We start from the raw sequence: 14,592 nt of genomic DNA, 5'->3' as shown, positions 1-14,592 counted from the left end.
CTCCCTCCCTCTCCACTGCAATGCATCACAGCCTCCCTCCCTTCCTCAGTCTCACCCTCCTCGCGCCTCTCACCCATCCCATACCAGACCGAGCACGCAGCACCGACGCACACAAGATGCCATCCCGCCAACTGCTCACCGTCTCTGCCAGCGAGGGGCTTGTTTCCACCCCTCTTTCCTCCCCTTCTGCCTCTGTCCTTTCGGAATACCCTGTGCCCACACGTGCGTAATCGTCTCCGCTACATGTTTGGACACATTTGTTTTGTATTTTGGGATAACGTTGTGACGCGAGGATGAGTCTGTGCACCGCCGAGCCCGCGTCAGGACGAGGCACGAGCTGGATGTGAAGGATAAACCCCGTGCAAGAGTGAGAGGTAACAGAAGGGGACAAAGACGACGCTTTCGACCACATTCATTGAATCCAGGAACAGTTATATTTCAAATGAATGTCTCTGGCGCTGGGATGCACGGAGAGGCGTGAGCACGTTTTCTACAGACAATGCAAAACATGTAAATAAAATCGCACGAATTGACACTATAGCAAATGGCACATTGAAAGCAATAACATAAATCAATCATTTCAATATTTTCAATTCCAAAGACAAGCTTCTTCCATCCCATCCCAATGTCTCACTTGGTAACAGCTCCGGTGAATGGAGTGACACCCAAATAAATACTTTTAAAACTTCCAAAACAAACTCAGTCTTCCATTTTTGGCTTTCAATCAAAGCTATACCAACAGTCTTCCACACTATTGTATATAGGTAATTACTGAAACCGCCCAGAGCCCACCTCCCTGTCTGCTTGTGCCAACCACACTGTATAAATAGTTGAACAAAAGCCCAGTTTGGAACAAGGGCTGAAACCTGAACCCGAGGAGTGATTGGCAACCGGACACTGCCACAAAAAGAAGCCGGCACGATTCACTTTGGTCGTCTGAGGAGCTTTCCAGGTGGAGGAAGAGGAAGAGGAAGAGGAAGAGGAGGCGGACCCAAGGCGGGACCACACCCACAGCTTGAGAACCTCCACGGAGTTTGGTGTGTTTGTGTCTCTCTTTCTCTCTCCTCTCTTTAAGGATGCGCGCTGGAGAAGGGAGGCGGCTGATACCCTGCCTGGTCCTGGTGCTGGCACTTCAAGGTGAGTTGCTGCATGCATGGGTTGCCATGGCGATGCACCCCTATTTACTTGGGATGTCCTCCATGTCGATTTAATGTTGTCTTTTTGAATGGATGTGTTGTCAAGTGCTGAGGTTATGTGTCAGGGGAAAGGATGATACAAGTTGCATGCAGGTGGTGTGTTGAATTGGTAAAATGAAGCCCATTTGTTTAATTATTCAAACGTGGCTATTATTTGATCACCTGATCCACACAAATCAATTTTCTTAGTAAATTTAACCCACATATATAATAATCTTGCTTATGTTTGTTTTGAACTGAGTCAAAATAATTAACCTGAGTTGGAATAAATAGGCTGTAAGCATAAATAAGCACCAAGTTGTAGTTAATGATTTCTGTCTCAGCTCTTGGAATGTTGTGTTGTGTCAGATTTTGTTACGAAAAGACAATTATGGCACTACGGTCCAGAGGCGTAGCTACCCAACAGGCAAGATACACAATTGCTTGGGGGACCTTGATCCCCAGGGGCCCCCAGTACAGCAGGCTCATTACAGTAATTACATTTCATTCAAGTCTGTCTAGTGACTGTAGTTTTATACTCACAGTAGGTGTGATGACATCAGTTAGCACCTCGGTCGTGGTTTCAGCGACTGCTACAACTAACTGGCATTATTGTTGAAAAGCAGGAAAAGCATTCAAGTGAAAATAGGTAGTGTACATTATCTTTTATTTCTCTTCTTATTTTTAAGTTCACGAGAGGAAGGGGAGGAGTTTGTTTGGAAAGTGATGTTTCACAGAGGTCCACACATGTCTTTGCAATCATCATTCAACACCTATTTGCATAAGATGATGCAATGCTATTATGCTATTATTTTTAAGTATGGAACTGCAACATTTAAACACATTTGTGAACTAAATGTGTAATAGATTGAACAATGAAAAGTTGTCTGAAGTAAACAGATGTGTGTTGAGACAAATAACTCAGTGATTTAAACTGTGGATGAACTTGAAATACATATTCTTAAATCTACTTTTAGACTTTAAATTAGCTTATTAAGGCTGCAACTAAAGATTATTTTAGTAATGGACATATCAGCGATTATTTTAGTAGTTTGAATAATCAGAAGATGTAACAATTTCAACTAATTTAAGTTTAAAATATACTAAATGAAGCAACTGTTAGATAATATCAACAAAGTATGAGTATATTCCCTGTCTCACATGATATTAAATAATGGTGCTGGCTTTGTGATAAAAGACAAATTGCATGTTTTTAACCAGATAACGATTATTAAAACAGTCAAAAGATTATTTCTCTAGTCAGTTTGTCACAATTATTCAGATCAACATGCCTCTTCATATTGGTTTAGTGATATACTAGATAAAAATATCAACTTTCTTCTTCTTCCGGTTGACTCATCAATCCATGTTCCAGGCAGCGCTGATGTATTGTATTGACGTATTGCTAAGCTACCGTTCATGTGGGCAGTGCGATCTCACGTCCTGTCCTTAAGTGTGTGACTGAAAACTGGATTGCTCTCTAAAAGCCCAGCTGCTCAGGTTAGTTCTCTCAGTCTGAGCGTAATGACATTGCTGGAGTGTCAGGCGGAGGCATGTGGAGGTCTAAGCTGATCACTCATTCTTCAATGCTGCCGTTGAGACCTTACTTTGTTTGTGGTTATTAATACAAGTGTGAAGGGTCAGCTCAGAATGATATATGGGTAACGTGTTTGCATTAGTGATGGGTGAGTCAATACTGATATAAAGCTATATCGATACTAATTTAGATAAGTATTGGTTGTCGTGAATATCAATAATTAAATGAAATACATTGTTTTGATTTGAATGTACTATCTGTGTTTAATTTTAAGATCAGTTCAAGCTGGAGTGGAGTTTAAACAATGACAGTCCCTACACACCAAGCTGAAATGTATTACAGAGGAGTTTCAATGCATTTTAATTCAAAACTCATTGGTATTGGTAGGATCGATATTGCGATCACTGGTTTGCATTAGAAATATGCAGAGAAATTAAGAAATTAAGAAACAGAAGCTAAAAATCCATGTGCTAAACTTTAGAAATATCTCTGTCATTTTGGAATCACAGGAGACTAGTGATGTACAGAATGTGATATTAATTATTCAAATTTGCGTACTAAAAAATGTATAGAGAAGTCTGAAAATGTGTTAGAAAGTCATGCCAGCTCATGAAAAAATGTGAGAAATTGTCAAATAGCTAGAAAAAAGAAAGACACAGTCTGAGCATCATGATGGATCAAACGGACGACCTGGAACATTGTAAAGTTGCCTATTGTGGGTCTTCCAGAAGACACTGAATGAAAAGATGTGGTCAAGTTTATGGAGACTTGACATCTAAAACTTCCAACAAAAGCTGGGAGAATAAAGCTTGACCGGGCACATCGCTCCCTGGCTTCCAAAACCTATTATACTGAAGCTCCACAACTGCAGTGATAAACAGCGTGTCATGGCGGCATCTAAGCGTCTCGCCGTGGACCGGACCTGTCTCTATCGTCAGTGACTACTCAGCGAGAAGCGCAAAGCTTTTCATCAAAAGAGAAAGTGCTTTATGCTGCAACGCTGAGGATCAACGTGGATGGTAAAATAAGAAGTTTGATATTCTTTCCCTTCTTTTTTGAATTGTAAATACCCAGGTGACACTGTTCTACTAACTTTACTGGAGGACTTTTTTTTAATGGTTTTCCCGCCATCTTCAGTGGGCTCTTAAAAAATATATATATATATATTCTGTTATATTCTTGTAACTTTTGTGTTGTGCTTGTGTTGTTGGGTTCGACCAGAGAGTAATAGGATGGCTATCTTTGGAAGGTTGAGGTTTTAAGGATGATTAAGGACTGGACTGACATCATAACTGACATATGCACATTGGAAAAAAAGACACATTTGACAGACAATGGACAAAATGGGACTTTTATTTTGGATTTTTTGGATTTTTTAACCCTTTGTTGCTTTGGATGCAATCCTCTTATTTTATACATTTATTCTTTACTTATCTTGTGCTCTCTCTGGTCCTGCCGGTTCTGTTTTTATTGTTTGATGTTTTATGTTAGCATTGGTGTTGTAGGCTACATTCACACATACTTGTTTGGTCCTGGTTTGACCCCTGTTTAGTCTTGATGTAGACTTGCTTTAGTCTCTGTATAGTTCAAATCTTCTTTTGCCTTGTGTGTGCAACTGTGAACGTGAATTAATCCTTAAATTGTGCTTTCTTTATCAATAGATATTTAAATTCAGCTGTAGCTTATTCTTTTGCTGTTTTATTTGATTACATAAAGTCCTTGAATCATGTGACTATGGTACCTATTTATTCTGGTTTGTTTTTGACACTGATTGCTTCTCTTTGACCCTTAATACAGAAAGGCTCAGTCATAAATAAAGCAGCAGCCTGTACTGTATGTCCTCTGCAGTGTCAGCTCATGTCAGGGTGTGCACTAGGATATATTAGTTATGCTTCGGAGAAATGGCTCCAGTTAAAACAAAGGCCATTATGTTGACCAAACAAAACTCAAATGTATACTTGTTACAGACTTTGAGTGTGTATTTATCAGGAAATGTTTACAGTAGTACTACAGTTTGCTGCATGTCCTCCTTCTCGCTCATCCTCATTTCCCACTAACACTGACCTGTCTAATGAAGCATCAGGCCAAAAATCCTTTAGCAAATTTGAGCATAGCTTTCACAGCAATGTCGTTCATATGGAGAGGCTTGAATCTTGGTTCAAAAGGTGTAAATATAGTTGGACCACGATTGTCCCAGTAATAGGGAAGTTGTTCCAAACATTTGATTCCACACATCTTTCATCAGGTACCACTTTGGTAGGTGGCTCATGTAGCTAATAGTGTGGTCACAAAAGTGCATTTGGTACATTTTTCTTGTGGAGGGTTCACTACCTGCTCTTGGTGCCATGGCGTCATGGTAGCGCAGCGGTTAGTGCTCTTGCTTCACCACAAGTAGGTCCTGGTATTGATTCCCAGGTGCAGGGCCTTTCGTTGTGGCGTTTGCTTGTTCTCCCCATGCGTAGGTTTCCCCTGCCACTAAAAGCATGTGTATGAATGAGAGTGAATGCGGGACAACGGATCAGGCGTGTTTACATCATGTGTTTTATATATATTCATTAACATCACTGTATCGACCAAATACATTTTTTATCAAATCTCCATGGGCAGGTTACTGCTTGTTTTTGAAATGTTCCACTGTATGGCATTCAACTCGTCACTTTATGGAGACAAGCTCACAATAAAAATGCATGTTTTCAAAGCATTTTTTACTACATTAATTATTTTAAGGACATACTGTGTAACATTTTTGGCAAAGCAATAACATCACACCAGAAAATGCGCAGTGCCCCTTTAAATAAAGACATATTGTAGCCAACATCCTAAGTAGCTGCCTTGACATTAAAATAAGTTGGATAGCTTATATTAGTACTTGCATTGATACAAATATTAAAACAATGCCATAACTGAGGTCTTAGTATTCTGCAAAGTGGTAAGTGATCTGTCCTTGTATTTGGCCCCTCACACTGGATGTGTTTCCATCATGTGCGCCAAGGCCAGGGCAGTCCTCCCATAAAAAGCACTGTGCACTCCATCCTGCTCCGGACGCAGTCACAGCCTTGACACGTCTGATGGCGCCGCATGTAGGACAGTTTATGACTCAATTATCCAGCTATAGGTTTACTCCAGACACACAAAACTTGATCAAATACAGCAAGCTTTTTTGACAGTCACAACATTTAAAAATACTAAAACAACAAATGCATAATCGACTATAGTTTGTTGAGGTTAATTTAAAGGAATTCAACCTCGACACACCCCCTAAACAGCCATGTAACCAACCACTGCCTCTGCAAAATAAAATGTATGTATATTTGTCCTTATTTCACTAAATTCGATTTTTTCTCATTCTATCCACCCGGCCCCAAGCCCATGGCCACGGTGACCCCCATTTTGGAAACCCCTGTTCTTTGCTGCTTTCACACTTGTGCATTGTTTGGTCCGAACTTTTGGACCAGCAGACTTTTGAACCAAACAAAGAGGCTGTCTCGGTTCGGACCAAGGTCTGGATCAGTATGTTGTGCACACAGTTTGGACCAAATTCAAGAAGTGACACAAATTTAAAGACACACCAGCAACGTGACACCCCTAAATGTGAGGAGGACCAACCGAGCCCGAGCCCAGAGTTGTTATAAACAAAGACGTATTGTGCTCCGTGGACGTCCAGCGCAGCAACTGGTCTTTAATCCCGCACCATTTGCAGATTTAAGAGCTGATATTGTCTTGGAACAACTACAGGCCTATTTAGCCTTTCAAATTGAATAACAGTGTCTGACTCTGCTACATTCAATTCCATTTATTTGTGTTGAGCCCAAAATCACATCAGCAATCACTCCTCGCAGAGCTGTACAAAAGTGTTGAATTAACCAACAGAAAGTTAGAAACAATGAAACTGACATCGGTCAATAAAAGACAAGCAGATTAACCAACATGCACTTAAAATATACAAATGAACAACTCTCCCAGAGCATCCCCTATCTTTAGTCTAGAACCTCCTTCTTGGCAAGGAAAACCCCCCAAAAAAACCAGAGGGAAAAAGAGAAAGAACTGTCCAGAACTGATGCGCTTCATTTACAGATAAAGCATAAATCCTTACAATTTAGCTCGATTGTTTTGTGAAATGTTAGCTCTTTTAAATTGCACTTTGCTCATATTTGCTCACCCGTTACATCCACTAACACTTTGGGAGATTTTGCAGCCACGGATGATCTTGTTTCGGTTAAGAATCAACCAAAAAGGAAGTGATGCATGAATATAGATATGTACAGCATACACCTTTTTATCTTGGTGTTTATCTTTGGTGCGGGTTTTACAAGCAGAAGGCAGAGCAGGGAAAGCAGACATCTGGACAAAGGAGCTCTGAAAGAGGAGGGGAAAGTACATTGAGGCGGGTAAAAATAGCAGCATTTTATTTTGAAAGTGCGTGCGTTAATATTCATGAGAAGAAGTGGGGCAAACTGGCACAAACAGTTCGAACTTACACAATAGGTGCTGCCCGACCATTTTATTAAGGAAGCAAAGAAAGAGTTTTTACAAAGCCCTTTCCTTAATCGAAGGCTAAATAGTTCAGTTAAATTGCAAAACCTACTACTAAGTAATGATTAAGTATATTTATTTTCAAGTCAATGCATATCATTCAGTTGAAACTAAAAATAGGATTTGTCTCTTAAATGCAATAAGTTAAGAGCATCTCAAAAGGCATAAAAAGTCATCAACTATCTAATTTAGACTATAAAAATAGGCTATAACTAGTGAAAAATAAAATACTATCATAAGTCCTGAGTCATAGCCTTATTTGTTGTTCCTCATACCAGAACAGGAGCATCCTAAACCCAATGCATGATGGGAACATGTAATTAATGCATGCCCGGAGAGGTCAGAGGAGCCGTTTGGTCTGCAAATGGTCCCAGCTCCGTCCACAAGATGGTCAGACCAGCTCGGCGAGTGCACTCCATCACTGCACTCCAGCCACTAAATGGAAATTACATCACTCACAAGAAGCCCGTTTTAAGTGGCAAGGTAGAATGTAAACCAATTCTGACCACTGTAGAGCACCAGCCGGGCCTAAGAGCTCTGGATTGACCGGCAGACAGAAAGGTCAATAATGGAATTTCCAGCAAATGGAATCAAATTTGCAGGAAACTAACTTAAATTATGTTTTATGCTTTAATTACCCATTGGAATCAATATTCATCTTCATGAATTATCTTCATATTAACAAGCAGCGGATTGTCATTTACAAGTTTTATTTTTGAAAAGGTGTGTGAAACATGTTTTAACTTTTCAAAGAATAACAACTAAGGACAGGGATGTGGGTGGGAATAGGGGCTAGGTGAAAACAGGAATTTTCTAAGCGCTGCAGGACAATACAGGAATAGTGAAGCATGCAGGAATCAATCAAAATACAACTTTGAGTGCGTTAGTGATGAGGAAACACTGCTAAAAGCTCATTAAATTTGATTTTGCATACTATGTCCCATTCATTTGTATGTGATGGAACGTTTGATTTGACATAACATTATCAAGTATAAAAGTGTAAAATTGTGAGAGGTAATTTCTTGTCTCTGAATGTTTTTATTTTTACATTTACATAATTATTTTCCTTATTATTTGCTCAAACATCTCCCTCATGAAACCATCAAAAACATAGTCATTGAATCTTTGCCAACCCGTTACAGTCATTGTTTATCGTCTACACACAAACGAGGCCGTTCGATTGGTGCGCTCCTGTTCAAAGTGGAGCAGGTCTGAACGTGGTGGTGTTCTAGTGCCGCTCGAGTCTGATTCTGACTGATTTGACTCTATTTGAGCTCCCGGTGCAAATGTGGAGCACGGTGGCCCACTGCGTCCTGCCCTAATTGTACACACATCGACTGTACAGATAATGATACATCCCACAATGCTTTGGGCTGTTGAAAGGACAATGTGACCTTCATGGTGTAGGTGAGATTAGAGCTTGTGAAAAAGTAGTGATGTAAATGGAACTATTGTATAATTTGCAAATGAATGGTACAATGGTGTAAAAAATGACATTAAGTAAGTTCACAATAAAAAGAATGAGAGCAGTGAAACAGAACAGACTGTAAGGAGAACAAAAAATGAATTATTGTGTGTCCAAAAGTTAAAATGTACAGAAAGTTTAAGCTGTTTAAACGATGCAGTGGGTTAGGTTTTTCAATTAATTCAATTTTCTTTTTTTAAATTTTCTTTCTTTTGACTTTCTCACAGGGCTGTAAAAAAATCATTGGTATAATTGTGACAAATCAACTAAATAAAAACGTATTATATGATATATGTATATGATATATATAATTAAAACTTAAAGGCGCAATCGACGATTTTCAGCTCGAACTGTCTTTCTCCGTCTTCATTTTGCCCCGTACACTGAGGGAACTATATTATGATAGATCCATGCGCTTAGGCACGCGGAAACGTGGGGACGAGCCTGACGCGGCTGCAGGTGAGCGGTAGGTGCGTTTTATGATTGATACGTGGCAGGACAAATGATTTATCCACGCCACGAGGAAATATGATAAAAAATTTGCTGAAAAAAATCGTCCATTCCACCTTTGATATACAATGTTTTTTATAACCGTTCATCATTATCTAGTCTAGACTTTAAAACACATGCCAAAAGACCTTTTATAACAAAGAGAGCAGCATTATTAAATCAAAAAGGAGAATAGAAAAACATAGTCATTTGTGATTTTCATATAATACGCTTTATTTTTGAAATGTGTAAATGTATTTTAAAAAATCTCAATATACCATACAAATAATAATTTGACTATAGTCGACTACTAAAATAATTGTTGGTTGCAGCTGTAGTATAAATATCTAACAAAGCAAGAAGTTAAACGCTAAAAACAAACATTAATGTTCTGTGAATGTGTGCTAAACAACCATGCAGATTCACAAGTCAAAAATATTGTTCAAAAAATAACAACTATTGGCAAATACATTCGTCACTCAAAAATCTAAATTGCATGTAAAACGTGTAGTGTCAGACTATCCATCCATCCATCCATCCATCTTCTGCCGCTTTATCCGGGGCCGGGTCGCGGGGGCAGCAGTCTGAGCAGGGACTCCCAGACTTCCTACTCCCCAGACACTTCCTCCAACTCCACCGGGGGGATCCCGAGGCGTTCCCAGGCCAGCCGAGAGACATAGTCTCTCCAGCGTGTCCTGGGTCTTCCCCGGGGCCTCTTCCCGGTGGGACATGCCTGAAACACCTCCCGAGGGAGGCGCCCAGGAGGCTCCGGAACAGATGCCCGAGCCACCTCAGCTGGCTCCTCTCGACGTGGAGGAGCAGCGGCTCTACTTCGAGCTCCCCCCGTGGGCCGAGCTCCTCACGGAGCGCCCAGCCACACGGCGGAGTAAACTCATTTCGACCATTTGTATCCGCAATCTTGTTCTTTCGGTCACTACCCAAAGCTCATGACCATAGGTGAGGGTAGGAACGTAGACCGACCGGTAAATAATAGAGAGCTTTGCCTTTCGGCTCAGATCCCTCTTTACCACAACGGTCCGATGCAGCGACTGCATCACTGCAGCCGCTGCACCGATCCGCCTGTCGATCTCACGCTCCATCCTTCCCTCACTCGTGAACAAGACCCCGAGATACTTGAACTCCTCCACTTGGGGCAAGTACACCCCACCCACCTGGAGAGGGCAAGCCACCTTTTTCCGGTCGAGAACCATGGCCTCGGATTTGGAGGTGCTGATTCTCATCCCAGCCGCTTCACACTCGGCTGCAAACCGTCCCAGTGCATGTTGCAGGTCCGGGTTTGATGGAGCCATCAGGACAACATCGTCTGCAAACAGCAGAGATGAGATCCTGTGGTCCCCAAACCGGACACCCTCCGACCCCTGACTGCGCCTAGAAATTCTGTCCATAAAAATTATGAACAGAACCGGTGACAAAGGGCAGCCCTGGCGGAGTCCAACATGCACTGGGAACAGGTCTGACTTACTGCCGGCAATGCGAACACAGCTCCTGCTCCGGTCATACAGGGACCGGACAGCCCTGAGCAAAGGGCCCCGGACCCCGTACTCCCGGAGCACCCCCCAAAGGACACCCCGAGGGACACGGTCGAAAGCCTTCTCCAGATCCACAAAGCACATGTGGACTGGTTGGGCAAACTCCCATGAGCCCTCGAGCACCCGATGGAGGGTATAGAGCTGGTCCAGTGTTCCACGACCGGGACGAAAACCACTCTGCTCCTCCTGAATCCGAGGTTCGACTATCGGTCGGATTCTCCTCTCCAGTACCTTGGAATAGACCTTACCCGGGAGGCTGAGGAGTGTGATCCCTCTGTAGTTGGAACACACACTCCGGTCCCCCTTCTTGAACAGAGGGACCACCACCCCGGTCTGCCAGTCCAGAGGCACGGTCCCCGACCGCCACACGATGTTGCAGAGACGTGTCAACCAAGACAGTCCTACAACATCCAGATACTTTAGGTACTCAGGGCGGATCTCATCCACCCCCGGAGCCCTGCCACCGAGGAGTTTGCGAACAACCTCCCCGGTCTCTACTTCCTCTTCGAAAGACGTGACTGAGGGATTAAGGAGATCCTCAAAGTATTCCTTCCACCGTCCGACGACATCCCCAGTCGAGGTCAGCAGGCCTCCACCCGCACCGTAAACGGTGTTGGTGAGACACTGCTTCCCCCTCCTGAGGCGCCGGACGGTTTGCCAGAATTTCTTTGGTGCCGACCGATAGTCCTCCTCCATGGCCTCCCCGAACTCCTCCCAGGCCCGGGTTTTTGCCTCTGCGACAGCACGAGCCGCGGCTCGCTTGGCCTGCCGATACCCGTCGATGACCTCCAGAGACCTACAAGCCAGAGTGGCCTGATAGGCCTCCTTCTTCAGTCTGACGGCATCCCTTACTTCCGGTGTCCACCACCGGGTTCGGGGGTTGCCGCCACGACAGGCACCGGAGACCTTACGACCACAACTCCGAGCAGCCGCATCAACAATGGAGGCGGAGAACATGGTCCACTCGGACTCAATGTCCCCAGTCTCCCCCGGGACATGGGAGAAGCTCTCCCGGAGGTGCGAGTTGAATACCCTACTGACAGAGGGCTCCACAAGACGTTCCCAACAGACCCTCACAATGCGCTTGGGTCTGCCAAGTCTGTCTGGCTTCCTCCTCCGCCAGCGGATCCAACTCACCACCAGGTGGTGATCGGTTGACAACTCTGCCCCTCTCTTCACCCGAGTGTCCAAGACACGCGGCCGGAGGTCTGATGACACGACAACAAAGTCGATCATTGACCTCCGGCCTAGGGATTCCTGGTGCCATGTGCACTGATGGACACCCTTGTGCTTGAACATGGTGTTCGTTATGGACAATCCGTGGCTAGCACAGAAGTCCAATACCTGAACACCGCTCGGGTTCAGATCGAGGAAGCCGTTCTTCCCGATCACCCCTCTCCAGGTGTCACTGTCATTGCCCACGTGGGCGTTGAAGTCCCCCAGTAGAACAACGGAGTCCCCGGTCGGTGCACTGTCCAGTACCCCTCCCAAGGAATCCAAGAAGGCCGGGTACTCTGCACTGCTGTTCGGCCCGTAGGCCGCCACAACAGTGAGAGACCTGTCCCCCACCCGAAGGCGGAGGGACGCGACCCTCTCGTTCACCGGGGTAAACTCCAACACGTGGCGGCTGAGCTGAGGGGCTATAAGCAAGCCCACACCAGCCCGCCGCCTCTCCCCGCGGGCAACACCAGAGAAGTGGAGTGTCCAGCCCGTCTCGAGGAGATGGGTTCCAGAGCCCAAACTGTGCGTGGAGGTGAGGCCGAATATATCTAGTCGGTATCGATCAACCTCCCGCACAAGCTCAGGCTCTTTCCCCCCCAGCGAGGTGACATTCCATGTCCCCAGAGTTAGTCTCTGTGTCTGGAGATCTGGTCGCCGAGGCCCCTGCCGTCGACTGCCGCCCAGATCTCTCTGCACCGGCCCCTTATGGATCCTCCTGTGGGTGGTGGGCCCACGGGAGGGCGGCCCCACATCGCTCTTTCGGGCAGTGCCCGGCCGGGCCCCTGACCCGTCACCTAGGACCTGTTTGCCTTGGAAGACCCTACCAGGGGCATGACGCCCCCGACAACATAGCTCCCGGGATCATTCGGGCACTCAAACCCCTCCACCACGTTAAGGTGTCGGTTCAAGGAGAGTGTCAGACTAATTTTGAATAAACACTGAGTTGAGTATTTAGCATTATTATTTCCATGTGGCTTTATTATTGGACTAGCTGAAGATTCTATGATGTGCAGCAACATAATCTGAATACATTTGAGGATATTACATGAAATTGAGCCTTAAAATGATTTGTCATGCTGAATCAAACAATTAAATAAGTTCCTGCAATGTAAGCAGTAAATAAGACATCATTTTGTAATACAATGAAGTGTTTAAAGTCTGGACTGGAAGTGCAAACACAGGTGTGTGTGCTTTGTGTAGAGCCCACCTGCTCATACTGGATCTGCAGCGCTACACAACACAAGCAGTGTGTGAGCTACTGCAAACATGAAAGCATTATATACAGAGGAGCAGAGGTCAGAGGTCATGACCCCTGGAGGACATCAGAGAAAACATGTACAGTGCATAAAATCAACTGAGAGGAGAGAGAGAAAGAAGGGGAGGGTGAGAGAGAGAGAGAGAGAGAGAGAGAGAAGGGGCGGGTGAGAGAGAGAGAGAGAGAGAGAGAGAGAAGGGGCGGGTGAGAGAGAGAGAGAGAGAACGAAGGGGCGGGTGAGAGAGGGAGGGTGATAGAGAGAGAGAGAGAAGGGGCAGGTGAGAGAGAGAGAGAGAGAGAAAGAAGGGGCGGGTGAGAGAGAGAGAGAGAAGAGGTGGGTGAGAGAGAGAGAGAGACAAAAAGAAAGAGAGGAAGAGAGAGAGAAAGTGGTAGGGATGGGAAGAGCGACATGGAAGAAGAGCGAGAGAGAGGAAGAGAGATAAACAGAGAGAGAGAGAAAGAGAGAGGTGGGGAAGGGAGTGAGGGAGAGAGAGAGAGAGGGGAAGAGAGTGAGGGAGAGAGAGAGAGGGGAAGAGAGTGAGGGAGAGAGAGAGGGAGAGAGAGGGGGGGAAGAGAGTGAGGGAGAGAGAGAGAGAGAGAGAGAGAGAGAGAGAGGGGGGAAGAGTGAGGGAGAGAGAGAGAGAGAGAGAGAGGGGAAGAGAGTGAGGGAGAGAGAGAGAGAGAGGGGAAGAGAGTGAGGGAGAGAGAAAGAGAGGGGGGAAGAGAGTGAGGGAGAGAGAGAGAGGGGAAGAGAGTGAGGGAGAGAGAGGGGGGAAGAGAGTGAGGGAGAGAGAGAGGGGGGGAAGAGAGTGAGGGAGAGAGAGAGAGAGAGGGGGGAAGAGAGTGAGGGAGAGAGAGAGAGAGAGAGAGAGAGGGGAAGAGAGTGAGGGGAAGAGAGTGAGGGAGAGAGAAAGAGAGGGGGGAAGAGTGAGGGAGAGAGAGAGAAAGAGAGAGGAGGGAAGAGAGTGAGGGAGAGAGAGAGGGGGGAAGAGAGAGAGAAAGAGAGAGGGAGGAAGAGAGTGAGGGAGAGAGAGAGGGGGGAAGAGAGTGAGGGAGAGAGAGAGGGGGGAAGAGAGAGAGAGAAGAGAGAGAGAGAGAGAGAGAGAGAGAGAGAGAGAGAGAGAGAGAGAGAGAGAGAGAGAGAGAGAGAGGGAGGAAGAGAGTGAGGGAGAGAGAGAGAGAGAGAGGGGAAGAGAGTGAGGGAGAGAGAGAGGGGAAGAGAGTGAGGGAGAGAGAGAGAGAGGGGGGAAGAGAGTGAGGGAGAGAGAGAAAGAGAGAGGGGGGAAGAGAGTGAGGAGAGAGAGAGAGAGGGGAAGAGAGTGAGGGAGAGAGAGAGGGGGGAAGAGAGAGAGAGAAAGAGAGAGGGA

The 14,592-nt window shown here is 45.1% G+C and overlaps 1 protein-coding gene across 2 annotated transcripts in view; it reads left to right on the top strand.

Annotated features, from left to right (window-relative positions):
• The first annotated feature begins 85 nt into the window (after window positions 1-85).
• The window catches only part of scn1ba (sodium channel, voltage-gated, type I, beta a), a 31,665-nt gene continuing 17,158 nt past the window's right edge, over window positions 86-14,592 (top strand). Inside the window, exon 1 of one of the 2 annotated variants that reach the window (XM_072461077.1) lies at window positions 86-1,137. In XM_072461077.1, coding sequence (XP_072317178.1) covers window positions 1,077-1,137 — 61 coding nt within the window. In that variant the 5' untranslated portion in view covers window positions 86-1,076. The remainder of the gene's footprint in view (window positions 1,138-14,592) is intronic. The other variant, XM_072461076.1, reaches the window with a different exon arrangement.

This window comes from Eucyclogobius newberryi, unplaced genomic scaffold, assembly GCF_026437365.1.
Source record: "Eucyclogobius newberryi isolate DKJ021-1_F unplaced genomic scaffold, fEucNew1.0.hap1 SCAF_3, whole genome shotgun sequence".
Lineage (NCBI taxonomy): Eukaryota > Metazoa > Chordata > Actinopteri > Gobiiformes > Gobiidae > Eucyclogobius > Eucyclogobius newberryi.
Note: the sequence above shows the minus strand (reverse complement) of the source record. Positions and strands in the feature narration are given on the sequence as shown.